Source organism: Aotus nancymaae, unplaced genomic scaffold, assembly GCF_030222135.1.
Source record: "Aotus nancymaae isolate 86718 unplaced genomic scaffold, 86718_ANA_hifiasm-v0.15.2.pri h1tg000039l, whole genome shotgun sequence".
Taxonomy (NCBI): Eukaryota; Metazoa; Chordata; class Mammalia; order Primates; family Aotidae; genus Aotus; species Aotus nancymaae.
The window spans coordinates 5667925-5695072 of record NW_026988453.1 but is presented as its reverse complement, the minus strand read 5'-3'; the positions used below and the strand labels follow the sequence as shown (position 1 = coordinate 5695072).

General features: G+C 38.9%; 1 protein-coding gene across 8 annotated transcripts in view; it reads right to left on the bottom strand.

Moving 5' to 3' along the window:
* PPP1R12B (protein phosphatase 1 regulatory subunit 12B) overlaps positions 1-27148 on the bottom strand; it is a 250173-nt gene that overhangs the window by 71348 nt on the left and 151677 nt on the right. For all 8 annotated transcript variants that reach the window (XM_012459462.3, XM_012459464.3, XM_012459467.3 and 5 more), the window contains 4 exons: positions 23041-23247; positions 19858-20053; positions 19657-19769; positions 18147-18188 (listed from right to left, as the gene is read on the bottom strand). In XM_012459462.3, coding sequence (XP_012314885.1) covers positions 18147-18188; positions 19657-19769; positions 19858-20053; positions 23041-23247 — 558 coding nt within the window. The remainder of the gene's footprint in view (positions 1-18146; positions 18189-19656; positions 19770-19857; positions 20054-23040; positions 23248-27148) is intronic.

Below are 27148 nucleotides of genomic sequence, written 5' to 3'. Positions count from 1 at the left end.
TCTCAACAAGGAGAGAAAGCAGAAATGTGGACTAAGGATTGTTAGGGGGAAGCAATTTAGATGAAATCAGGTACTACAATGTACCAAATGATAGGACAATTAGATCTGTTTGAACCCTGTTTCAGCCTTCATGAGGATTTTTTTTTTTAATGGCAAACTATCTTGGAGCTCTGCCCTCAAAGCAAATGGCTACTAACCAAAGGCTATTAAATTCCAGAAAATCCATCAAAATAGTTACATGCAGATGAGTCACAAAGAGAATTCATCATCCTTCCATGCTCCACACTCTACCAAACTGCTCTCACAAGTCAGCAACATCTCCTTACTGGCAAACCTACAAGATATTCTTCAGTTTTCAAACTACTGGATGTGAATACACAGGACTATTGGTAGCTATAATTTATGTTTGCAACCCTTTATTTCTTTCTCTTCTTTTGATAACAGAATCCCTTTAAATGACCCTGTCCTAGCCCTACCCCTATAACAAATTGTAGCTGCTACTCTTGTTTCTTCTTCATCACTATAACCACTATTGTTATCATTATCAAAATCATGGTGGCTAAGATTTATTGATCATTTACTATGTGCCAGACACTGTTCTGTTCACTCAGAACAGTGTATTATCTTTAAATGTATTATCTCATTTAAAGAAATGACCTACGTGATAGGTATTATGAATTCTCTCATTTTAAAGTTGCGGAAACTGAGACACAGGGAGTATATAATTTGATCAAGGTTACACAGTAAGTAGCAGAGCAGGGACTTGAATTCAACTTGGTTTCAGGGTTCAGGCTTCACTGCCTCTCTGGCTAAATCTCATCTAATTTCTGGCTATAGAAATTGGTTCAGGGAAGTTCATCTGATCCAGGAAAGGTCAATCAGATATATGAACACTAGGAGGCCAGGTGGGGTGATACACACCTGTAATCCCAATATTATGAAGGTCAAGGTGGGAGGACAACGTGAGCCCAGGAGTTTGAGACCAGCCTAGGCAACACAGTGAGACTCCATCTCTAGAAAAATTAAAAAGAATTATCAGGGAAGGGTAGCACATGCCTGTAGTCTCAGCTACTTGGGAGGCTGAGGTAGGAGGATCACTTGAACCTAGGAGGTAGAGGCTGAAGTAATTTGTGATCGTGCCATGTACTCCAGCCTGGGCAACAGGCTGGGCATAGTGGCCTGTAATCCCAGCACTTTGGGAGGCCGAGGCAGGTGGATCACCTGAGCTCAGGAGTTCAAGATCAGCCTGGCCAACATGATGAAACCCCACCTCTGCTAAAAATACAAAATTTAGTCAGGCATGGTGGCAGGTGCCTGTAATCCCAGCTACTTGGGAGGTTGAAACAGTAGAATTGCTGGAACCTGGGAGGTGGAGGTTGCAGTGACACAAGATCACGCTACTGCACTCCAGCATGGGCTTTGGAGTGAGACTCCATCTCAAAAAAAAAAAAGGAAAAAAGGAAAAGAAACAGACCCTGCCTTCAAGGAGTTCAGTTAGTTGGCAAATACAACATAGTATGATTATCACTACATATTAAATATAAATTCACAGTGCTGGGGGAAACCTAGTCAAAGGAAGGCTTAATCTAAAACATGAATATATTTTTAAAAAGTGGAGTAGGGAGAGGAAGAGGCAGTAAAGTAATAGAAAGAGAATTCTAGGGAATGGAAATAACATGTATGAAAGCTTAAAGATGGGAGATGGGGAGACTAGCGAAATACTATCATATGAGCTGCCTTTATTTATTTAAAAATTTACCAAAGGTAGGCACTGTGCTAAACACTTTATATACATTATTACTGCTATTCCTTAAGCCTACAAAACAAGGATAATAATCTTATTTTTCCAGATTAAAGAACTTTCAGAGCTCAGAGAGGTTAAATTACTTTTCCAAGACCACATAGCTAATAAGAAATGGAACCAGCTTTGAACCTAGGTCTTCTGGCTCCAAAGCTGATTCCATACATCCTCCCAAATACCTTGGGACTACTCTTTATTCTTTTATCATCCACATCTAGTAAAACATCAAATCCTGCTGAGTTTTCATATTTCTTACATTGTTCCATTCTCTCCATACCTACCATTAGAAACTTAGCTCATTATCTTTCATCTGGACCCTAAGCTGTAATTGCTTTCTAGGTATAAAGGGGTATGTGTGTACATATCACAGTAAGTCCGATCAGCATGATCTCACTTTCACAATAAGAGATTCACCAAGTTAATCTGTATATGTACCATGGAAGAAATATTCCTGCTCTTGTCTAAGGCCAGCCCTGGAATATTCTAGAGCCTAGTCAGGGGCCTTCTTTTCTGCTTTAATTATGCTTGTTGGTGATCTCACCCAGTCTTCTGACTCTTAATACCATCACTAATGCAGTAAGTTCCACATCTGCATTTCTCCAGCTTTAATATCTCCCATAAAGTCCAAATTCCTACTTGACCATTGCCTACTTGACATCTCAACTTGGATGTCTAATAGAACTATCCCCTGCCCCACTAAAATGTGAGTATTATGAGGTCAGGAATTTTGTTTACCTTGTGCATTTTGCATCCCTAATGCATAGTGCCTAACACATAGTGGATCATCAATAAATATATGATTGACTTAATAAACACATGCTGCTATGAGAGCAAAACACTTCCCAAATGGGACTGAATTGTCCTAGAGGGCCTTTGAGAATTTGATACTCTGGGTTAAATGTGTATTTCTGGAGGACAGAAAGGAGTAGAAGTTGGCTCTAAGCTCCTTTAGTGTGCTACAGTTAATCTTACGCTTTAATGATTGACCTACCTGGGATGTTAGCAGTCATTAAACATTATACCTCTAAGAACACTATCTGTCAGGCTTGCCTGTTAAGAATCACTTTGGAAGACCTTTACAATATAGATTTCCAGGACTTCCTCCCTCTACCACCATGTCACCTCCCTATCCAGAATCTCAAGGGGAGAGGTCTAAAAACTTACATTGTAAACAAATAACCCCAGTGATTGTTATTGACAGGATTGAGGGAGACTAATATAGAAGCTTTACCCATTAAGTTGTCACTGAAAATGGCTCAGCTTGCTGGATATCAGTATCTACACATGCCCTTAGCTTTAAGTCAAGCACTCCAGAAATGATTTATAAACTGCCCAAACAATACTTCATTAGGTTTATTCCAAAGTACTAGAGGTCACCAGTGACCTAAGAGAGGCCTTCTCAGATAATAATACCATATATGGAGTACACCTTTATTCTCAAGAAAGGATCTGATTTAGTTTATTTGGCACAAAATTAATTATGCCAACCCATGCTCAATTCCCACACTTTATATGAGTCTTTACTGTGACGTATTAATGTCAGTTTTCATCACTTTTTCCCTTAAAATTGTTGAAAAATCAGGATTTCAGCTTCTCTTCCCCCAAATCCATTCCTCTTAACTCTCATTTCAAGCAAGCACAGGGTCATCACTTTGAAGAGTTCTGTCACCCCTTCCACAAATCCCCAAAATGTTTTTCCTGCACATATTCAGTAGACTAAGGGTTGACAAGGCAAAAAGACTAGTAAATTTCATAATCTACTCCTAACTAAGAAATTCAAATGACAACAAGCAATTAAGGTGAATGACAGCAATTAATCTTCTGACAGGCACTCTTCAAGAATCTGTGAGCCTTCAAAGCAAACTGACTTATGGTCATAGTCTACAAAAGCTGAATTTCAAGTATTAACTGATTTATATTCCCAACTGTAATCTTAGCTAACCTCAAAGACTAGTCCTTGGGAAGTAAGAAGGAATAGGATCAGATGAGAAAAACAGATAGGGACACACTGGGAGAACCATTTCAGAATTTCTCCTCAAAAGGTAATTAACTGAAACAACAGAGAGACTGTATTTAAAATGACTGGAAGCAACTCCCCCTCTTTCCTTCACTTTCTCATTCAGGAAGCTTTACAGCTTGCTTCCTGCTGCATGACCAAAACTCATTAATGCTGTCCCAAACAACACTTGGTTCCCCCACAAACTGTTGCTGATAGCAAAGAATCAGGCAAACTGGCACAATGCAGAGTTACCAGAGAAGTGCTTGGATGAGAGAAAATTAACATTTGGAGTCACGTTGACATTAGCAAATACTTTCTGTATCAGTAACCTACAGCAGAGGCCAGCAAACTGCAGCGTGGCCTGCAGGCCAAATCCAGTCTACCAGCCTGCTTTTGTAAACAAAGTTTTACTGGAACACAGTCACTCCCATTTATTTACATACTGTCTATGGCTGCTTTCCTATTATAACAGTGCGGTTGAGTCCTTGCAACAGATTACCAACAGATTACGTGGCCAGCAAAGTAGAAAATATTTACTACTGGGCCCTTTTCATAAAAAGTTTGCTGACCCCCTGACCTAGAGCATCACATGCCAAAGATGAAGTGAGGCTGCTGTCACTGTCCCACCCCCAACATGTACTGCTGGAGAATAGGTATAAACAACTGCTCTCCCTATCAGCCTCAGAAAGACAGTGTTGACTCTTCACAACAGCCAGCAAGTAGCTATACCAGACATTTGGAGAAATGAGAAATATAGCATTCAGTCATCATATAGCCCCATGTTTCACCCACTTGGCGTATCACTTTTGAAAGCCCCACAACTCCTAAGTAAAATGTCATCTTAAAGTATACAATGTTTTATTTGATGATGTAATATTAAAACATGTTGTTTCCCTCTTAAAATGCTTCTGTTACTTGAAAAAATTTTTCAGAAACATGACAAGAGCTACAAGCTCCAAGGCCATAAGTACTTGTATTACGTATTACGCTATGTATTAATTTGCCAATGGATTTTTAAAACTTTCCTGCTTTCCTCTTAGTAGTCAGTAACACTGACAGAGTTTAAGGTATAAGAGTTCAGGTTGTAATAAAACATTTTAAAAAATTTAAAGTATTAAAAAGTCAAAAAAATTTTTTAAAGTACATATTCTATTAAGGGACATCTGTGTGAACATTTATGTACTTTAAAGGATCATATTAGGTTACAAAACTATGGTTTGTCTCTGAAAATATTCATGTCACTAAACGACTGCTATCTGATTCTTGAACTTGCTTGACTGAAGACTGAGACAGTATGGAGAAAAATTAAAACTGGGAGGTTGTAACCATTCATCTTTACATTTTTACAAGCTTTATTCAGGAAGCTTTACAGCTTGGGATAGGTAGTCCAACTATCCTACCTTTGAGATTCTACCAAAATAACCCTTTTAAAGGTAATGTCTGTTAGTGTCTTAAGTTCAACGTTCCTGCTGGGGAACACTCTATAAACACTCTATTTGCTGAGAAAGGACTTCAAATCCCACATTAAGCTTTCTACCTCAATCATGGGGCTAGAACTCTAACATTAGCTAAGCCTAAGCCATGGTTAAGGCTCTCCAGCCATGTTATCAACAGGAGAAATGAATACTTCTGTAACCAAGGTAACCCTTAGACTCCAACTGAAAGAGAAACAATTATTCCTGGAGGCTCTCTATGATCAAAGCCATCATAGAACTACTTTGATAAAAGAGTTGAACCCAACTGCTTTAAAGACAACCTTATAAAATTGTCATCATAGTAATGATGGGGTCCCAGGAATGTTCCAGCTGACAATGATCTTTCTCTAAAGAATGTCATTAGTTGGTTTTGAATATGTATTTTAAAAAGAAAAACTTTGGAAAAATACCAGCAGGAAATTCACTAAAATGTTAATAGTTTCTTCTGAAAAGTATGGTTCTGGATGGATATGGACAATTTTTTCTTAGCCTTTAAAACTGAAACAATCCCTTTCCGTAACAAATATCATTAACACCCCCTTACTATCCTGAAATAAAAATCACTGATATAAAACCTAGCTAAAATCATTAAAAAATAATATTTTTAAATAAACATCATTAATATGAAGAATAAAAGCAATGTACTTTATAATATGTATTTTAATGTGCTAATGCTTGGGCCAGTAAACTAGAAGAAATAGAGAAGCAGTCAGAGATTTGGATACATCACAGAATCATCATGAAGGCAGAGGTTAAATGAAGATCTACGGAATGTGTAGCATGATGTACTCATTATATAAGTGGCACTGCTGTCAGGGATAAATAAAACTAAGTGCAGTTTCTCCTCATTTACATGAAGCTTGAATTTTTAGAACTGTCTTCCTCCCCCCGTCAAAATTGAGCTCATACATAAAATCAAGTTTGGTTTCAGACTCAGAAAATTGATAGGTTTTCATCTATGACTATCAAGGGAGACAGTCAAAAGTCAAGCAAACTTCAGGATACTTGTTTGAAGTGGGGTATTTTAGGATAACTAGTATCTCTGGCCCTTTCCACTTAATGCATGTAGAACATACCCCATCACTGTGTTCCCTGAAAATATCCCTATGAATTTTTACAATCTCTTCTAGCAATCCTCCTGCTGCTTTTGAGAGCTACTGCTTTATATTTTTCTATACTTCATGAATTTTCTTTAATGAAATTTACTAAGTTTTATAATTATTTTTTTTAAAAAGCTCCAGCAGAGTTTTAAGTTCATCTGTGTTCCTCTAATAAAAATACATAAGGTCACAAGTCACTAACACAAAGTAATATCTTGAAAGCAGTTGGAGGCAGAAGAAGAAATCGGAAAAAGAAAAGGTCAAGAAGTTAACTATACCATCCTTAGTAGTTGGATAAACCTTTCACATCTTTGGATGAGAGGTTTGAGAGAAGTCCAAACGATACCTCAAAGATCAATTTATTCTATCTTAAAAAAGATTTATGATTAAAGAGAATTCACTGATGTAATGGGACACTAGGTCCAAAAATTACAGGGTCTCAAAGGAATACATGTGAGCTTTGATTACTGAGATTTCCTGGGCAACAGCACGACCTAAAATTAATAAAGTCCATAAAAGGAAGATGCCAAAAGAAACTTTGTTCTTAAGATGGTTTATACAGCTTGGGCTACAGCAAGGCACAACCCATATATAGAAAATCACAGCATCTGCAGTATTTTAAGAAACTATAGTTGCAAAGTAAGAGCAAATGTACAGTGAGAGGAAAGATCCTTTGAGGCCAATGTGGAGTCAACCATTAGAGAAGATTCTTCAGTGCACACTGGATAACAGGCAGCTTCCCACATACAGTTTTGGTTGGCTGCCATTTCTCAATCTCTTTTTCCCTGGGACTGTCTGTTATCAACTGCAGAAATCCAGGACAGCTTGCTTTTCTACATGTGGAATGCCTGCCAGTTCGCAGAGGCTGGCTACCACTGGACTGTTTATAATAGCCATTGCTTTTTAAATTTACCCTTACTTTTATGTCCTTATGAACATTATCAAGTTATCAAATTTCTCAGACTTCTCAAAACCCTCTCATTCTGGGGACAAGCCATCTTTTCTTTTTTGTAAAAAAAATCTGCCTAAAGCGGTTGAGAGGAGAAAAATCTGTATTTTATTATTTCTTTAAATCTGTTAAAAGCAACAGAGGCATGCTTAAAAAATAGATTTCGGTTGTTATGTAATATACTACAAAAATATTACTTTACTACATAAATAACTATTAGATAGCTCATCTTCCGTGTCTTTAAACTTAGTCAAACTGTTGTTCTATGTCCACAGTGCAATCTTGTCTGGGAAATACCTTACCATATTAGGCAATCAGGCCCCAGAGAGAGAGGAAAACAAAACAGACTTAGGATTTTACCTAAAAGGAGAATGGCAAAAATACTGCCTGGTGGTGGAGAGTGGACAGAAAGTTGCTGGACACCCTCCAGCAGATAAAGGGGCTTCACAAGATTAAGTAACAAGATTAAAAAATTCTGCTCAAGAGAAAGGATCCAGCAAATAGCCAGAAGCAATGTTGTGAAAATTTGTAGAAAAAAGCCTGCTATTTACTCAGAGAAAGAAGGTGGAAAAAAATAGTAAAGATCTCTGAAACTAGGATTGTTGGAAGCACTAGCAAAGCAGCATAAATGAGATGGGTTATTTAGGGATAAAAATTAAAGCCTGCTTACTTGACAGAGAAGCTGCACGGACTTGACAGGTGCTCAGCAAGTTCCAAACACAATCTGAAACATTTAGTCCTTGTTCCTTTCCTTTCTACTCAATTCTTTTCTCCTACTTCAGCAATCTCCTTTAAAACTTATTCCTCAAAATTCTTCAGTTACGTGTCAGAACACACGTTGGCGTTATAGAGGACTTGGAGCTACTTCTCTGACTCTCCAAATAATCCATTCTTTAAGGATAAATTAATAAATAAGTTCAAAATCATATGATTCTAAGGCCAATAAAAGTATTTTGAAAGCCTTACTCTCATCCAGATGTAGGAACTTATAGATTTGGAAAATAATTTACATGGATCATAATCATCTCTATTTAAATGTATTAGCTCATTTTCATTTCACAACTCTAAGAGGTAGACTATTATTATCCAGACTTTACAGATGAGGAAACTGAGGCATAGAAAGATTAAATAAACTATCCAAAGTAGTTAAATGGTGAAGCTGGGGTTAAACGTGGGGAGTCTAGCTCCTGTCTGTACTCTTAACTATTATGCTATATTGTCATAACAGTATGTGGTATGATATAAGATATATAACAGATACAAAGATACAAATTTTGAAGATAGTGCAACAGCTGTGCAACTAGGACTACAACTATGTGATACTGGCAAGGTACTTAATCTCCTGGGCCTCAGCTGTTAACTTTAAAGTGAAAGTGTTAACTAGGGGGCCTTTAAAAGTATTTTTTGGCTTTAAATTTTGTCTATAACTGTCATTCTAACCACCAGAGAGCTATTAAGAAATCAAATTTTAATATACAGTAACACCTTCTAGGTGTTAGGTGTTTTATTTCTAATAAAAGTTTTTTCCAAGAGTCTTCTTTTTGTGGGGGGGACAGGGTCTCACTCTGTTGCCCAGGCTGGAGTGCAGTGGTGCAATGTTGGCTCACTGCAACCTCCCAGGAGGTGGAGTAATTCTCATGCCTCAGCCTCCCAAGTAGCTGGGATTACAGGTGGGCACCACCACACTCAGCTAATTTTTGTACTTTTAGAAGAGACGGGGGTTTCACTATGTTGGCCAGACTGGTCTTGAACTCCTAACCTCAAGTGATACATCCATCTTGACCTCCCAAAGTGCTGGGATTATAGGCGTGAGTCACCACGCATAGCCCCAAGAGTCTTAATTGAAATTGAAGTGACAGTTGTTCAAAGATGTAATAAAACTGAAAAAATTTGGCAAAGGGGACTAAGAGGTAAGTTAACAGATCAGTTGCAGACATGGTAATCAACAGAATCCCTCTGATGTAGTAAGAAGAATCTTCTGACATTGCTGGACTTCAAAGGCCTCTAGACAAGGTTGCAAAAAGGAAGCAATTTCTATTTCAAAAGATGCCAGAAGATGCTCTGGAATGTCCAACTCTCCTACACCATTGCATGGCGCATTTATAAATAGACTGAGCAGATTTCATGGGAAATAGCCCTATATACATTTTTTAAAAAAGGTAAAATAAGAACATTAATAAACCTGCCTATTGTTCCATGTGTTTTGTTTGATTTTGTTTTGAAAAAAGGGGGAAACTGCATCCATATTCTTAGGGTCAAGTACTAGGATTGCTCAGTTTCCTTTGCTGATTCTTCCCTTCTCCTCACTTTGAATTTCAGAGTGCTCTAGGGCTCTGTCTTTGGGCTTCTTCTCTGTCTACATTCATTCTCTTGGTCATATTCAATCTCATCTATAGGTTTACTGATATCCAAGATTTAGTTCCAGCCTGGCCCTTAAACCTGAATTCCAGATTTCTACAACTAACTATCTTCTTGACATTTCCATGTGGAAATAATTCTAAAACCATATCAAATGCCTACTTTTCCCCCACCAAATCTATTCTTCCTGTAGCATTCTCCATCTCGGTTAATAAAATTCCATGTTTTCAGTTGCCTTAGCTAAAAAGTCTTAGTATCAACCTTTACCCTCTGTTTTATCCAAGAAAACAACAAATCTCATTGGTTCTAACTTCAAAATACATTCTGAATATGACAACTTCTCAGCATCTTTACTGCCTGCTATTATCCTGGTACAAACCACCATTAGTTTTCCCCTGGATTATAATGGCCTCCTAACTGATGTCCCTGCTTCCGCTAATGTCCTCTCAGAGTACATTCTCCAAAATAATAGGCAGTGACCCTTTAAAATATAAGTATAATCATGTCACTCTTCTGCTCAAAACTACAAAAGCCGAAGTTCTTATAATAACTTATCAGTCTATGTCATTTGGCCTTCTTGCACATTCCACTTAAGCCACATTGATTTATTTTAACCTGTCCACAAGCATGCCAGATACCTGTCTTAGGGTCTTCGCAACTGCTGTTCCCTCTGCCCATAACACTCGACCCGCATTGTCCACATGGTTTCCCACCTTGCTTCTTTTAAGTCTACGCTTAAATCATATTTTCTCAGTAAGGCTTATCCTGACCTCCCTACTTATAATGTCAACTTCCTTCCATGTTGGCACTTCTAATTCCTCCTTAGCCTACTCTATATGGTTTTTCCATAGCATGTATCACCTTTTAACATAATATTTACTTTACTTTTTTTTTTTTTCTGAGATAGAGTCTCACTCTGTTGCCCAGGGTGGAATGCGGTGGCACAATCTTGGCTCACTGTAACCTCCAACTCCCAGGTTCAAGCAATTATCCTGCCTCAGCCTCCCGAGTAACTGGGATTACAGGCATGCACCACCACGCCCAACTAATTTTTGTATTTTTGTTAGTAGAGATGGGGTTTCATCATATTGGTCAGGCTGGTCTGGTACTCCTGACCTCATGATCCACCTGCCTCGGCCTCTCAGAGTGCTGGGATTACAGGGGTGAGCCACTGTGCCTGGCCCTATTTACTTTACATATTTATTTATCGTCTGTCTCCCCAACTAGAATGTAAATTCCATAAAAGCAGGGCTTTGTGTTCATTGTTGCATCCCCAGAATCTAGACAAGTACTTGATCATAATAGGTACTTAGGCCGGGCACGGTGGCTCAAGCCTGTAATCCCAGCATTTTGGGAGGCTGAGGCAGGTGGATCACGATGTCAAGAGATCGAGACCATCCTGGTCAACATGGTGAAACCCCGTCTCTACTAAAAATACAAAAAATTAGCTGGGCATGGTGGCGTGTGCCTGTAATCCCAGCTACTCGGGAGGCTGAGGCAGGAGAATTGCCTGAACCCAGGAGGCGGAGGTTGCGGTGAGCCGAGATCACGCCATTGCACTCCGGCCTGGGTAACAAGAGCGAAACTCCAGCCTGGGTAATAAGAGCGAAACTCCATCTCAGAAGAAAAAAAAAAAAAGGCCGGCACGGTGGCTCAAGCCTGTAATCCCAGCACTTTGGGAGGCCGAGGCAGGTGGATCACGAGGTCAAGAGATCGAGACCATCCTGGTTAACATGGTGAAACCCTGTCTCTACTAATACAAAAAATTGGCTCGGCATGGTGGCGCATGCCTGTAATCCCAGCTACTCAGGAGGCTGAGGCAGGAGAATTGCCTGAACCCAGGAGGCGGAGGTTGCGGTGAGCCGAGATCGCGCCATTGCACTCCAGTCCGGGTAACAAGAGTGAAACTCCGTCTCAAAAAAAAAAAAAAAAAAAAAGGCACTTAGGAGCACTGACTCAATAAATAAATGAGAAGATGCTTATAAAAGCGAAGGCAGGCCGGGTGCAGTGGCTCACACCTGTAATCCCAGCGCTTTGGGAGGTCGAGGTGGGTGGAAGGAACACCAGGTCAGGAGATGGAGATCATCCTGGCCAACATGGTGAAACCCTGTCTCCACTAAAAATACAAAAATTAGCTGGGTGTGGTGGCATGTGCCTGTAGTCCCAGCTACTCAGGAGGCTGAAGCAGGAGAAGAATTGCTTGAACCCAGCGGGTGGAGGCTGCAGTGAGCCGAGACTGTGCCACTGCACTCTAGCCTGGGTGACAGAGCGAAACTCTGTCTTAAAAAAAAAAAAAAAAAAAAATTGAAGGCAGGATAAAATGAAAAATGCATTTAGTGGCTTTGGTACATTTCTAGGGCATTTATTTTCTGTTAAAGATCAAAACTCAGCTCTGCTAGCAAATTCTAATTGTGTTCTTTTATTTAGTTTGAAAACCTTGCATTTAATTGCTTACCTCTTTTAGAACACTTTTACCAACAGATCTCTCCACTAGCATACCCCCAGTTATCTAAGGCAGGAAGCTTGATATCTATGATTTAATAATTTTTAAATACTATCTCCTTTACCAATGAGTTCTGAGGGATAACTAGTAATCCAGACCTATTGATTGCATTCTGGATGGGGACAGCTACCTTGCTAACTTTGAGGGTAAGGTTTCAGTGATTTTGTTCAGATTGAGTACCACCTGATTTATCTAAAAGCAACAGAGATTCTAGGAGAAAATAAAAGTATGAAAAGTCTTACTTCCTGACATATATAACTACCCACCTATATCAAGGACAGCAGAAGAATGCTGATGCTCTACCCACTGAATCTTGATACTCTGAGTAGGTTTTTAAGTTGTCCTTCAAGAAGACGTTCCTTCACTCAAGGAGGTGAGATGCTACTAGTAAGTCAATTCGAACATGTAACCTGCTGAGTAAAAAAACCAAATGGATGAATAGGTAATAGAAAAGGATATAAGTCCTAATTTCAGGTTTGCTTCACTACAGTCAAACAAAGAGGTTCCCTGAAAAAAGGTACAGGTTGCTCACATAGCAGAGATGTCATATTCCCAAATTCTTAATTTCTCTGGGCCTCAGTTTTCTTAAACGTAAAATGGGGTTCCTAACCCAAGATATCTCTAGATTATCTTCCAATCCTATGATAGCAGAAGCTGGGAGAAAAAATACCTTTACTACATCGAACCGAGTCCTTCAACAATTCCTTTAAAACAAAAGCAATTTGTCTTCTGCTCGGCTTCTTTAGGGCACCATTCTGCCTGTTCACCATCTTTTCTGTTGAACACTTGTGCCCTCTAGTGATAAATTCAATTATACAACAGGATTGGCTTGGAAAACAGCTCCAGAGAAAACAGGGAAAATAGTAAGAAAGCAATAGATAAAACTCAATGTAAAGAAAATGGAATGCAGGCCAAAGATGCAGGTAAAAAAAGATGGAAATAATCCAAATGGTCATTATCTTCTGTGATGTACCTATGCTTGTTCCCTCCAGGGCAAACATTCTATGTGATTACTACTATAGTAAAGAAAACAGCCAGGCGCGGTGGCTCATGCCTGTAATCCCAGCACTTTGGGAGGCCGAGGTGGGTGGATCACGAGGTCAAGAGATCGAGACCATCCTCGTCAACATGGTGAAACCTCGTCTCTACTAAACATACAAAAAATTAGCTGGGCATGGTGGCGCGCGTGTAATCCCAGCTACTCGGGACGCTGAGGTAGGAGAGTTGCCTGAACCCAGAAGGCGGAGGTTGCGGTGAGCCGAGATCGCACCATTGCACTCCAGCCTGGGTAACAAGAGGGAAACTCCGTCTCAAAAAAAAAAAAACAGCAAACATACTCCTGAACATAAAAGCATTTTCAGATAGAATTAGAATAATCCTATTCCTCAAATTAAGATGCAGATTAAGTTTCTTTTTCATTTAGAAAGACAAAAGATCTATTAAGATTCTCAGAGACTATCTGTCCTATACCTAATGTGGATAAATAAAAAAGAATTATTTTTAAACACAACTGTCAAGGAGGTGCTAAGATGTCAATTTTATATATTCATTGTTAGTTTCACTGGTTCATGAATTTACCAATGGGGATGGGTTTGGAATAAAACCATGCACTATGTTGGGCTTAAGCAGGGTCTCCAGCCTTCTAAGCATGTTCCTTGCTGTTCTCAGCATAGCAATGCATGACTCGTCTATCACTCTCTTTTTAAAAATTTTAAGTTGACACATTATAGTAGTACATATTTATGTGGTACAAAGTGATATTTCAATACATAAATGCAATATGTAATGATCAAATCAAGGTAATCAGCATATCTATCACCAAAAATAATTTCTTTATGTTGGGAACATTCAAAATCCTCTCTTCTAGCTATGTCAAAATATACAATAAATCATCATTAACTATATTCACCCTTCAGTGCTACAGAACACTAGAACTTATCCCTCCTACCTGTAATTTTATATCTGTTAACCAAACTCTCACTATCTCCCTTTTCCAGACTCCAGTAACCACAATTCTACTCTCTACTTCTATGAGCTCAACTTTTTAAGATCCTACATACGAGTGAGAACATGTGGTATTTATTTTTCTGTGACTGACTAATTTCACCTACCATAATGGCTTCCAGGAGCATTCATATTGTTGTAAATGACATAATTTCATTCTTTTTAATGCTAAATAGTATTCCACCACGTACATATTACCACATTTAATTTATCTATTCATCTGTTAATGGATACTTAGGTTGATTCCATATCCTGGATATTGCAAATAGTGCTGCAATAAACATAGGGGTGCAGATATCTCTTTGAAAGACAGAGAGAAAGCACTGAATCCTAACCACTAGACCACCAGGGAGCGTCATCTCTTTGATATACTGTTTTCCTTTCCTCTGGATAAATACCCAGTAGTGGAACTGCTGAATCATATGGTAGTTCTATTTTTAGTTTTTGAGGAGCCTCCATACTGTTTTCCACAATGGCTACACTTATTTATATTCCCACCAACAGTGCATTAAGAGTTTCTTTTTCTCGCCGGGCGCAGTGGCTCACGCCTGTAATCCCAGCACTTTGGGAGGCCGAGGCGGGTGGATCACGAGGTCAAGAAATCGAGACCATCCTGGTCAACATGGTGAAACCCCGTCTCTACTAAAAATACAAAAAATTAGCTGGGTGTGGTGGCGCATGCCTGTAATCCCAGCTACTCAGGAGGCTGAGGCAGGAGAATTGCTTGAACCCAGGAGGCGGAGGTTGCGGTGAGCCAAGATCGCGCCATTGCACTCCAGACTGGGTAACAAGAGCGAGACTCCGTCTCAAAAAAAAAAAAGAGTTTCTTTTTCTCTACATCCTCATCAGCTTTTGCTGTTTTTTGTCTTTTTGATAATAGCCATTCTAACAGATGAGATGATCTATTTCATTGTGGTTTTGATTTGCATTTCCCTGATCAAATATTCTCTTGATAGCAAACCCTATGGCCATTCCTGGACATAAATCTTATCTGTATATAAATGTTGGTTACATTTTTCTTGGTATATAAAAAAGAAAATGAACTTCAATGATGTCAACAGAGATTTAGTTTAAACAATAGAAAGGTCTTCTAAACCACACTGTTGTTACTGTTATATAAGTGAGGTATCACTCTTCTTTTGAAATCTTTAAGAAGAGGGGGGAAAAACCCATAGATATTTTGAATCATTTAGCTCTGGAGGAGGAAGATAAAACAATAACCATTGAAGTTTCCTTTCTACCATTAAAATTAAATATTATTGGCTGGGCATCGTGGTTTATGCCTATAATCCCAATATTTTGGGAGGCTAAGCCCAGTGGTTTAAGACCAGCCTGGGCAACATGGCGAAACCTCATCTCTAGAAAAACTCCAAAGATTAGCTGGGCATGGTGGCTTGCGCCTGCAGTCCCAGCTACCTGGGATGATGAGGTAGGAGGATCACTTGAGCTTAGGAGGTTGACACCGCAGTGAACAATGACTGCACCACTGCATTCCAGGCTGGGGAACAGAGCAAGACCCTGTCTCAAAAAAAAAAAGTTAAATATTATTGCTAGATGATTTCTATCTTTTCCATTCAATTCCCTGTCCTGAGAGGCAAGCACTCTTCTGATTTCTATCACCACGAATTAGTATTGCTTATTCTTCAGCGTTAATGATGAAATGTTTTAAGGTGATGGAAAAGTTCTATATCTGATTTGGGTAGTAGTTATACTGGTACATACAAGTGTCAAAACTCAGCAAACAGTATATTTAAAATCTATGCATTAATTGTAAATTATATTTCAGTTAAACAAGATATTAGAGTCTTGGGAAGAGACAACTTTAAAAATAATAGATACTATCACCCTTAAGAAGTAGGCTAGGGAAGAGAAGGAAGCCAACATGACCTCAATAGCAGATATAGTTTTATTGAACTAAAAACCAAGAAACGAAAGAACTGCCCTGGCTTCTCAACTATTTCCATGCTGATTAGCTAACAGTACCATTTTAATAGAATGCCCCCTGCATTGACTGGCTCATTTGTTGTTGCAGAGCTGAGTCAACTTTACTGCCTGATGGATGAAAATGGAAACGGGGTAGAAAGATGGTCATAAGATACTACCAGACTGTCTTGAAGTAGAAGTGCAGCAATTTACATTGGTCCATGACCAGGCATGTAGCTCTGTAGGCCCATATGGATAATGGCATCATGCCTGCTAGCATTAGGAAAGAGTGTTCAAGGGAGAAAAACAGTTAAGAATTTCACTGAAATAAATGAAACAAGCAAATATAAGACTTTTACAAAAAGGATGCCTCACCCTATGCTGATTCATTATCAGCCTTTCTTTTTGCACCTTTGGCTGGAGATTGGCACCTGGAATATACTTCTTAGAGCAACCCCAGCTTACCCGCATAAATTCAAAGTTACCAGTCCAGAGATAATGAACTGTTTATTCTTTTTGATTCACACTGTTGTTTTCTCGATACATGGTAAATACTAATAGATGCCTTGTGCAATTGGATGAGTATTTTTTTGTCTGACAATGTCTTTCACATGAAACTGCAACAGTCTCTGCTTTTCTTCATAATTTTAAGTCAACAGTTCTAAATTAAAATTCTCTAGGAAGTTACTACATCAAGATCATCTTAATTTTCCTTACTTGGTACCCTCTAGGCTAGGATTTTCTAGTGCCAAGAAGTTTAGAAAAGTAGAGAATAGAATTTTCACTGGCAAAATTGTCATTCTTATGACAACAAATCCTTCCTTTTTGCAATTCCCTGAATTTAAATGTCCTATATAATTCTGTACGGATAATGTTCCATTTCAGTGCTCTATAATCTATAACTCAGATCCTCTGAGTTATATTTCCTGAGTTATATATTCTCTGAGTTATAATTTCCCAAAGGAACATTCCTATATTCACTCTTCTTATCTCCAAAAGCCTTTCCAAGCCCCTTGAAGAAACTAAGAGTTGCTGTAATTTATATACATACACACATGCACACACTCTTGCCCCAAGGAACGTATATACTATTTCCACACCACACAGCTTGTCTTTATGAAGTAGATCCAGCTTCAACCAAGGGCAGCCAATTCTTACCTATGTCACCATTAGTCATTAAAGACACTGCTTTTTGGAAGCCTGCTATTGTCTGTTTTGGATCTAGACTAAAATATAGGCAAGTCAATGACATTATAATATTTATATCATCTCTGCTAAAAATTAGTTGTTAATTTTCAGTACAGGTTATTAAATATACTCAGAACATACTTATAATGAGTTGTAGGATATAAAAAGGTCATCTTTTTACATAATTTCAATAGAAAAGCACATGCATTTCAATTAATTTAATCAAAACCAAATTCCTTCCTTCTTGGAAAACAGTACTGAAAAGAAGACCACCACCAATCGTGTCTGAGTGGCTTATAGGAGCCTGGAGTATCTTCAGAAAAGCTGAACTTAGGCCTTTCACTGCAGGGAAGAGTTGGATGTCAGGCCTTAAAGGGTCAGAGTTATATAAGATGCCAGATGTTTAATCTTATTTCAAAGTCAAATATAAATGACTTTGGGACTGTCTAATGTTTTGCATTCTCCACATTTATGTTCTTCTCTATTAGTGTAGATCCAAAAAGGAACTGGTATCACTCTTCACTTTTCATTCAAATATTTCAAAGTACTTCATACAATACAATAACATACTCGCAAGAGAGAAAATGATGGATCCTATAACTGTGTGAAAGATTGGCAGCAGTCATAGAAAAATGTAGGAAACTGGTTCAAGGACATGGGCATTGTTACACCACATGATAAAACAGTACCGCAGACTAACACCTGCCGCATCTTTTAGAGGAATGTCTATCTCCAATCTTCCTCTCAGCTAAAATCTTCAGAAGTCTTGCCCTTTCTTCTATTAAAATTACTTACAAGAGCAAGACTGTGCTCTCAAGAGACATGCCTCACTGGGTTGTCACTTACCCATGCTTTTTTGACCTCTTCAGAGACATCGGTTTCATCCTCCTGTAAAAGAAAAAGGAAGAAAATCAAGAGGCTGATCGTCACAGACATCGTTGAAAGCAACAAGGTCAGATCCCATCAATTATGCATCTTGGCATTTCAAACGTGGGCAATGAGAATTGACTGCCAAGTGATGCTTTGTTACTGCTACTTTTCACAGCCATCACAGGCAGGCAACTTAGAAATGTCACCTGTAGTCTAAAAAGTCAAATTGACTACAGCTGGAAAAGGGATATCTTTAAGACAGATAGACTTAATTATTATATTTGTCAAGACTTATCAGTTTATTTTGCCTTATAACAATGAAGTACTTTTTTCTAAAAAATAATTTCTCTTTTTTTTTTTTTTTTTTAAAGATGAGGTTTCACCATGATGGCCAGGCTGGTCTTGAACTCCTGACCTCAGGTGATCCAAAGTGCTAGGATTACAGGCATAATCCCACCTCACCTCCCAAAGTGCTAGGATTACAGGCATGAGTCACCGCGCCCAGCCTCTAAAAAATAATTTCTAATAGATGACTATTACTGTCTCATTTCTTGTCTCACTGAATAAGTATGTCCAATTTTCAAATGAGTTACTGGTAAGCAGGTCCTCTTTTCCAAGTTACTGGTCACTTGTTCTTTAAAATGCCAATAACAAGGTTGAATGAGAAGGGTACAGAACAAGATATGGAAGAGGATGAATTAAACTACTGAATGTTAATGGTGTCCAGCTTGGAAATAATATTTTTAAAAAATTTAAAAAATAAACTACTGAATGTGTATTTGTAGTTAGTAAGCATTGGTATATCTGTCTTTATTTTAAAGCCAGAGTTAATCTATTTTATGTTATTTGTTCCTTTTTTCCTCCAAAAGAGTAAACCTAAGTGAACTTGTATTACTGACAGATTTTAAAGTTCCTTGAAATTCTTGTAGCACTTCTACAATATTTAGTTAGAATCTCTGCTCATATGTGGCACTAAGATATTGTTGACTTCACTACATGACATTCAGGGAATATTAGGAAGGACTACTAAAACTTGACAAGCCGGCCGGGCGTGGTGGCTCACGCCTGTAATCCAAGCACTTTGGAGGCCAAGGCGGGCGGATCACCTGAGGTTGGGAGTTCAAGACCAGCCTGACCAATATGGTGAAACCCCATCTTTAAAAAAAAAAAAAAAAACTTGACAAGCTTATTCACTTGTTATATTGGTTTATATGGCTGTTGTATATTTCCAGTTTTTAAATTATTTGTCAATTTACTGAGTGCCCACAATGTGCTTACATGTGTTTATCACTGTATTAGATACTGGGAATCTAGCAGGAACATACAAATGAGTCCCGCACTAGTTAGGTCTTTCTTCTCTTTTCCTCAGTAATACTTCCTGAACATCTGCAAAATTCATGGCACCATGCAGGACTCTTTATTTTAAACTGAAAGGATGGTGGCCAAGAGTAATATGATATGCCTCAGCACAGACCAATCCACTTACATCTTTTGTCCAGAAATTGATGCCTGTGCCTCTTCGCCGTTCCTTGGGCCGCCTCCTCTCTCGGATGGACAGCCTCTTAGAGGACTGCTCATCCAAATCTGCTTCTTCATTCTCTGGCCAGAGACAAAATAAAGTATGGACTTTAAGAATCTGGGGGATGCGTACTGTGGAGGGGACTGTGTCTTTTGAAGCTCCACATACCATTTTTGTCCATTTCCTTTGCAGTTGCAGTGTTTGTGGCAGTCTTTGAACTCTCAGAATCAGGGTCTGAGAATCTATTTGTCCGTAGCAGGTGGGAACTGGAACTGGTGTAGAGTGAGGGTGTTGATGTAGAAGGAGACGTTGGCGTGGTGGGTTTGTCTGGCTGAGTTGGACACCTCAGGCGACGACAGATAGACTGGAAATAATCCACACATGAGATATTAGAAGTCAAGTCCATCTAAAGGATAAGAACAGCAGGTTTACATAAAATGTTTTTGTGGGTCAAGATGGCCAGGGAGAGACCTACGTTGATTCTAGCTAAATAACTGTAAGCTTGCTTGGCTCAGAGTACACTGAAGTTTATACACTGAACTAAACTACATTATTGGTGCAGTTAATTAGAAATCAAGCGGCAACAGGAAGCCTAAGGTAAAGACCGTCCAAGAGAACGGGAACACCCCGGGAACACCTCGGGGTGGTTGCAGAGCAGGGAATACAGCTCTGGTCCCACAAATGCCTTCTCAACATGGAGATTGCATAAGAGTCTCATAAAGAGGGCTTATGCAAAGATCTCTGAGAAGGGAGGTGACCTGTGCTCACAAGATCGGGGAGGGTCTCTACAGATGCGAGCTGGCAAGGAGGAGAAAAGCTTTGCAGGGCAGAGATCGCGGAACACCTCAGGCTCTGCCTAGGTTCTCCGAATATGGAGTGACTTTAATTGCTCTATGTCCTCAATGCTCCGGAGATAAAAGCCCCTTGATGCACTGGGTGTAGTCTAATCTGCTATACTGCTGATGTAGCCGCACCCTGATAACAATCTGTGATAAACTCAGAGTACTAGTTTAGCATGTCTTAGAAGGATTTCAAATGCTGTTAAATGCTCAGAGCACTAGTTTAGCATGTCTTAGAAGGATCTCAAGTGCTCTCCACCCAACTCTTACCTACTCCTTTACCCTCCCCTTCCACGCCCATAAGATCAATGAGATTATACACATAATAAAAGTGTTTGGAGCCCAGAGCTCAGGGCCAATGCATTTTCCACTCTTGCATTGGTTCCGTGGACCCATGCTGTAAATTCTACTCTTGTGTCTCTGTCTTTATTTCCTTTTCTCAATCCCTCATCACTGCTGGGACTAAGGGCACCCACGTACGGGGTTGGGCTGGTTCTCAACAGTTTTCTTCATATTGAGAGGCTTATGAGTAGATGATGATCAATATTGAGTACCTGGTAATAAGCACTCAATAAATAACTAGACAGCAAAAAACCAGCTGCTGGACTCCTACTCTGAGAATCCCATCATGTTGAGAGCAGTCCAAGTAAATCATTCATAAATTGACCAAAGGGTACTAGATAGCATTAACCATGTAAATAAAAATTCCTTTGATCTTGGAATGAAAATAAGAATGATGGCCTTTTTTTTTTTTTTTTTTGAGACGGAGTTTCGCTCTTGTTACCCAGGCTGGAGTGCAATGGCGCGATCTCGGCTCACCACAACCTCCGCCTCCTGGGTTCAGGCAATTCTCCTGCCTCAGCCTCCTGAGTAGCTGGGATTACAGGCACGCGCCACCATGCCCAGCTAATTTTTTGTATTTTTAGTAGAGACGGGGTTTCACCATGTTGACCAGGATGGTCTCGATCTCTTGACCTCGTGATCCACCCGTCTCGGCCTCCCAAAGTGCTAGGATTACAGACGTGAGCCACCGCGCCTGGCATGATGGCCTTTTTTAAGATAGAGTGCTGAAAGGCAAGGTTTATGTAGGATAATAAAAAGCTCAGGAGCATGAAGCAGCAAAATGTAGGAATTGTCTGAGAACAGAGAACAAATGTGAGTATCCTACCAAGTTCTGAACACTCTACCAGTTTGCCATAACTAGGCTTTCTAAAATTTCCATTTTCGTTTTTGTAGTGTTTTTGTTTTTGTTTCTTTCCTGAGAGTTAGGACAGATAGAGCCTAACAATAAGTCTTAACTTGGTTTATAGAAGACTCAGAGATAGATAAATTCTTACTATACGTTAAATTTATGGCATAGCGATTGTACAAATTTTTGTGATTTATAAAGACAGATACAATAAAATGTAGTAAATTTGTTGTCTGACAGATCTTTGTTCAAATTCTAGCTTCAGCACTTACTAGCTGTGTGACCTTGAATAAGATACTTAGCTTTTCTGAGCCATAACATCCTCATCTATAAAACAGAGATAACACCTTCTTCAGAGAGAATTATGAGGATTAAATAAGAAAATGTGCATTAGGTGCTTAGAATACCTGGTAATAGGTGCTCAATAAATAGTAGCTTATAAAACAAACAAAATACAAAATAGAACTTCAGTTTATGGAATCTAGCCATTCAGAGTCAAAGCAAGAAGGAGATTCCTTTCTTCTATAACCACAGTGACCATAACATTTATCAGTCCAAACTGGGACACTTTTGAGAGTGCAAAGGAGTGGTAACAATAATTACACAAATACAACAGTTATACTTGGAACCACCTTAAGTAAACCAGGAGTTATGTTCACCCTAAATATAAACTTAAACCTTTGATTACCAACTCCACTAGAGCAATGAAACATAAATCAAAATGTCCCTCCCAACAGTGACACCCACGAGTGCTTTGTAAGCTCTTAGGTTTGCAAGAGTTTGAAAAACAATACACTAGTGGTTAAGAGAGCAAGTCAGACTGCCTATGTTCAAACTCTGACTTAACCACTTCTTAGCTGTGTGAAATGTTGGGCTTAAATGTCTTTAACCTCTGTGATTCAGTTTTCTCATATATAAAATAGAAATAGCAATATTTACCTCAGAGGGTTGGTTATGAGAATTAAATGAATTAATACATATGAAGAACTTAAAATAGTGCCTGGCATAAAGTAAGCATGTATTGAGTAAATACTCAATACATGCTTACATTTTTATTTGCATTTTGTTATACTGTGACCTCTCTTTTTAGAATAGGACATTTATTCAAAAGCATCAGTGAACTCTCAGAAGAAAAAAATGGTCATTTAAGGACTGACATCCTCTAAATTTTTGTCACACAGGTTTGCCAACTAAAGACAGGCATACAGAGTGAGTTGTCCACTGCAAGGCAGAACATAGCCTTTGAACTATCAGTGAAGAGGATATTTCCCAAACTAATTACCCTGCTTTTATCACAGTATATGCCAGCAAAAATGAGCTCACCTCTTCATCCAGACTCCTGCCCCAGGGCTGCTGGCCCTCCCCAGCTTCCGTTGCTGGGACTGCTGAGGGCTCATGTTTCTCAGGGCTCCCCTCAAGCCCCACTTCAGTGTCTGTGGGCTTCTCACAAGGCTGCTCCTGAGCTTGCCTCTCTGCCCTCGACCGGCTGAAAGTCCTTTCTGCTTCTTGAAGATCTGTTAGGGTGACACCCTGGGAAAATATCACAAGATCAGGGCTGTTTCATACCAACCATGGAGTAACTCTCGATGACTGAGCAGGAGTATTCCCCAAAAGATCAAATAGTTATCAAATCCCAAAATGAAGCCCCCAAAATGATAATGAGGCCATTTCAAGCAATGTATGCTTAAAATAAGCACCTCAGTGTACAAAGAACCCAGGCCTGAGTCTAGGTACATTTGAATGCAATACTTTGGTTTTTCTGGTTTGATCTCCAGAAAATAGGTCAACATTAATGTCTGCCTGTTATAGATGTACTTTTTCCATACCAAATAGTTCTCAGTATCTTTACTTGAAAGGTTCCTACCCTCCCAAGATCAAATGGTTACCAACAGAGATACTCTAAACAGCAGATACTGGAAAAAAAATTTACTTAAAAAAAGAAAAACCTGGTTCAACAAGATGAAAATTCAGAGCTAGACTAGAATAACAACAAAACCTCTTAAAACCCTTACACTAGCTTTTTTTTTTCTTTTTTTTATACACCCATTTCCTGACAAGACTAGCTTTTCTCTAACATCAATTCCCAAGTAACTCTAGGAATCATATAGGGATATTCCAACAATTAATGTTACCCCCACCATAGGAGCAGCAAGACAGAAGAAAGGCAAATGAAGACACAACTACAGGAGAAGGGAGAAAAGCAGTTTAGAAAGAGTGTGAGCTGATTCCAACTCAAGTAGTTAGATGCATGAGTCCTCAGAAGAAGGAAGTTCCAAAGCTGGAAGGTAGTTGATCAGGTACTGTATCCACAACCTGCTTCCCCTCCCACCCCCTGCTTTTTTACTATTCATTCATTCACTCAATCATTCTGTTAATAAAGAATTAAGTATCTTTAGGCACTAGAACTACAAAGACAAATCAAATGATTACTGTCAAGAACCTTTTAGTGTACCAGAAAAGACATAAGAAAACAGACAAGTATAATGAGAGAACGTAAGTACTAAAACAGAAACACAGGAGTACGTAAGAGGAAAACCTAACACTGAGTTTTAAAGAGTAAAAAGAACCTGTGTAGCGGGAGGGAGAAAAGGAATTATAGGTAGAAGCATATACAAAGATAGAGAAACAAGAGAGGCCATGGATGACTTAGGAATCTGTAGGTAACTTAGCAAAGATGAAGCCTGCAACAAAGGGAAAGTTGGAGGAAAGAGGGAGAATGAGGACAGCTGATTTTAGGAAAGCAAGCAGAGGCTAGGCCATGACACATTTTGTAAGCTATGCTAAGAAGCTTAGATTTTACTTTCTTTGGGAGTCAGTGGCCTCCTTGAGAATCTCATGAAGACTACAGAGAAGCTAATAAAATCTTCTAAAAAATTATGTACACATTTCAAGGAGTTCAAAGATTTATTCAAGTTTTGTCACTCTCTCTCTACCGAATCTTTCCCTCTAAAACATTTCTATGTTTCTGTCTCTCCCACCTTCAATTCTATGCCCCTCTCCAGCAACTTCCCTATCTTTTCCCATTCCTTCATAAACAAACTTGAAATCATCCCAGAGCAATTTCTCTTTCCCTATGATTTCTCACTCATTTATTTATTCGATAAGTATATATTGATTTATTTACAGTATGCTGGTACAAAAGATGAGCAAAAGTATAGTCAGTCTTCCTTTTCACACCCATTAGGAAGGTTATTATAAAAAAAACAGACTGGGCATGGTGGCTCACACCTGTTAATTCCAGCACTTCGGGAGGCCAAGACAGGCAGATCACTTGAGGTCAGGAGTTCGAGACCAGCCTGGCCAACATGGTGAAACTGTCTCCACTAAAAATACAAAAATAATTAACCAGGTGTGGTAATGGGCGCCTATAATCCCAGCTACTTGGCAGGCTGAGGCAGGAGAATCGCTTGAACCCTGGAGGCAGAGGTTGCAGTGAGCCGAGATCATGTCATTGCACCCTGGCGCTCCATCTCATAAAAACAAACAAACAAACAAACAAACATTGGTGAGGATGTGGAGAAATTAGAACCCTTGTACACTGCTGATGGGAAATAAAATGGTACAGCTGCTATGGAAAACGGTATGGCAGTTCCTCAGAAAATTAAAAATTGAATTACCATATGATCCAGCAAATTCCATTTCTCAGTATATACTCAAAAGAATTGAAAGCAGGGTTTCAGGGAGATATTTGTATAGCCATTCTCATAGCAGCATAAAATATCCAAAAGGTGGAAGAAACCCAATGTCCATTGACAGATGAATGGATACACAAAATGCGGTATCCATAAAAGACTAAAATATTCAGTCTTTAAAAGGGAGGAACTCTGACACTGCTACAATATGGATGAACCTTAATAACTATGCTAAGTAAAATATGACACAAAAGAACAAATACCATATGATTCTACTTATTTGAGGTTCCTCGCATAGTGAAGTTCATACAAAGTGTAAGGAGAGATGCCAGAGGGAAATGGGGAGTAATTATTTAATAGATAAAAAGTTTCAGTTTGGGAACAGGAAGAAAGTTCTAGAGATGAATGGTGGTGATAATTATACAACAATATGAATGTACTTCATGCCATTAAACTGTAAACTTAAAAATGGTAAAACTGGTAAGTTTTATGTTATGTATTTTTCACCACAATAAAACAAAACTAAAAAACATAGTCAGTCTTGGTCCTCATGGGGGTTACATTCTAATGGAGGAAACAGACAAATAATCATCAAGTCAAAAGAAAGGAAGAATACATGACCTACTTTGGGAGAGTCAAGGAAGACAAGGGTGTTTTTGCTGCCATATATGATGTCTCTTTTCCAGTGATCAGATTTCCTACTTGACCTCTGTAGGGAGTTTGAGACCATCCTGGCCAACACAGTGAAACCCCATCTCTATTAAAAATACAAAAATTAGCTGGGCACGGTGGCAGGCTCCTGTAATCCCAGATACTCAGGAGGTTGAGGCAGGAGAATCGCTTCAACCCAGGAGGTGGAAGTTGTGGTGAGCCGAGATTGCACCGTTGCACTCCAGCCTGGGCAACAAGAGCAAAACTCCATCTCAAAAAACAAAACAAAACAAAACAAACAAACAAAAACAAGTATGGAACTTCTCCTTTCCACTGGAAATGGACTTTTTATTCACTTCCATGCTGCTACTATTTTCTGATTTTCTTTTCACCTCTCTTGCTGCTTCTTTTCATTCTGTTTCATGGGCTCATCTTTCTCTGCTTCTTTAAATAACAAATTCATAGACTTCTCTCGATTCTCATTACCATTACAACTTGATTTCATACCCTTGTAATCTGGGGACTACAATACAGCTTCCCAGCAAGTCTTCTTGCTTCTAGGCTTGGCAAACACACCTCTACCTACCATCAGTTCTCTGCATGGTGATTTTTCTCACACACACACACACACACACACACACACACACACAATGTAGACTATATCATATTCCCTTAAACTGACTCCCTTCAATGACTCCCTCAGGGATTCCTTTTTTAACATCTTTATTAAAATACAATCCATATATCATAAAACTCACCATTTGAAAGTATACAATTCCTTGGTTTTCAGTTTATTCACAGAGTTTTAAAATTATCACATCTAATTTCATAACATTTTCATCACCCCAAAAAGAAACCACACACTCATTATTAGTCCCTCCTCATTCAGCCTTCACCCCAGCCCTGGCACTCATCTAATTTCTGTCTGTTTGGATTTGCCTATTTGGGACATTTCATATAAATGAAATCATAATATATGGAGTGTTTTATGTCTGGCTTCTTTCACTTAGCATAATGTTTTTTCAAGGTTCATTCATGTTGTAGCATGGAGCAGTACTTCATTCTTTTTATTGCCAAGTAATATTCCATTGTACAAATATATCATATTTTGTTTATCCATTCATTATTAGTTAATAGACATTTAGCTT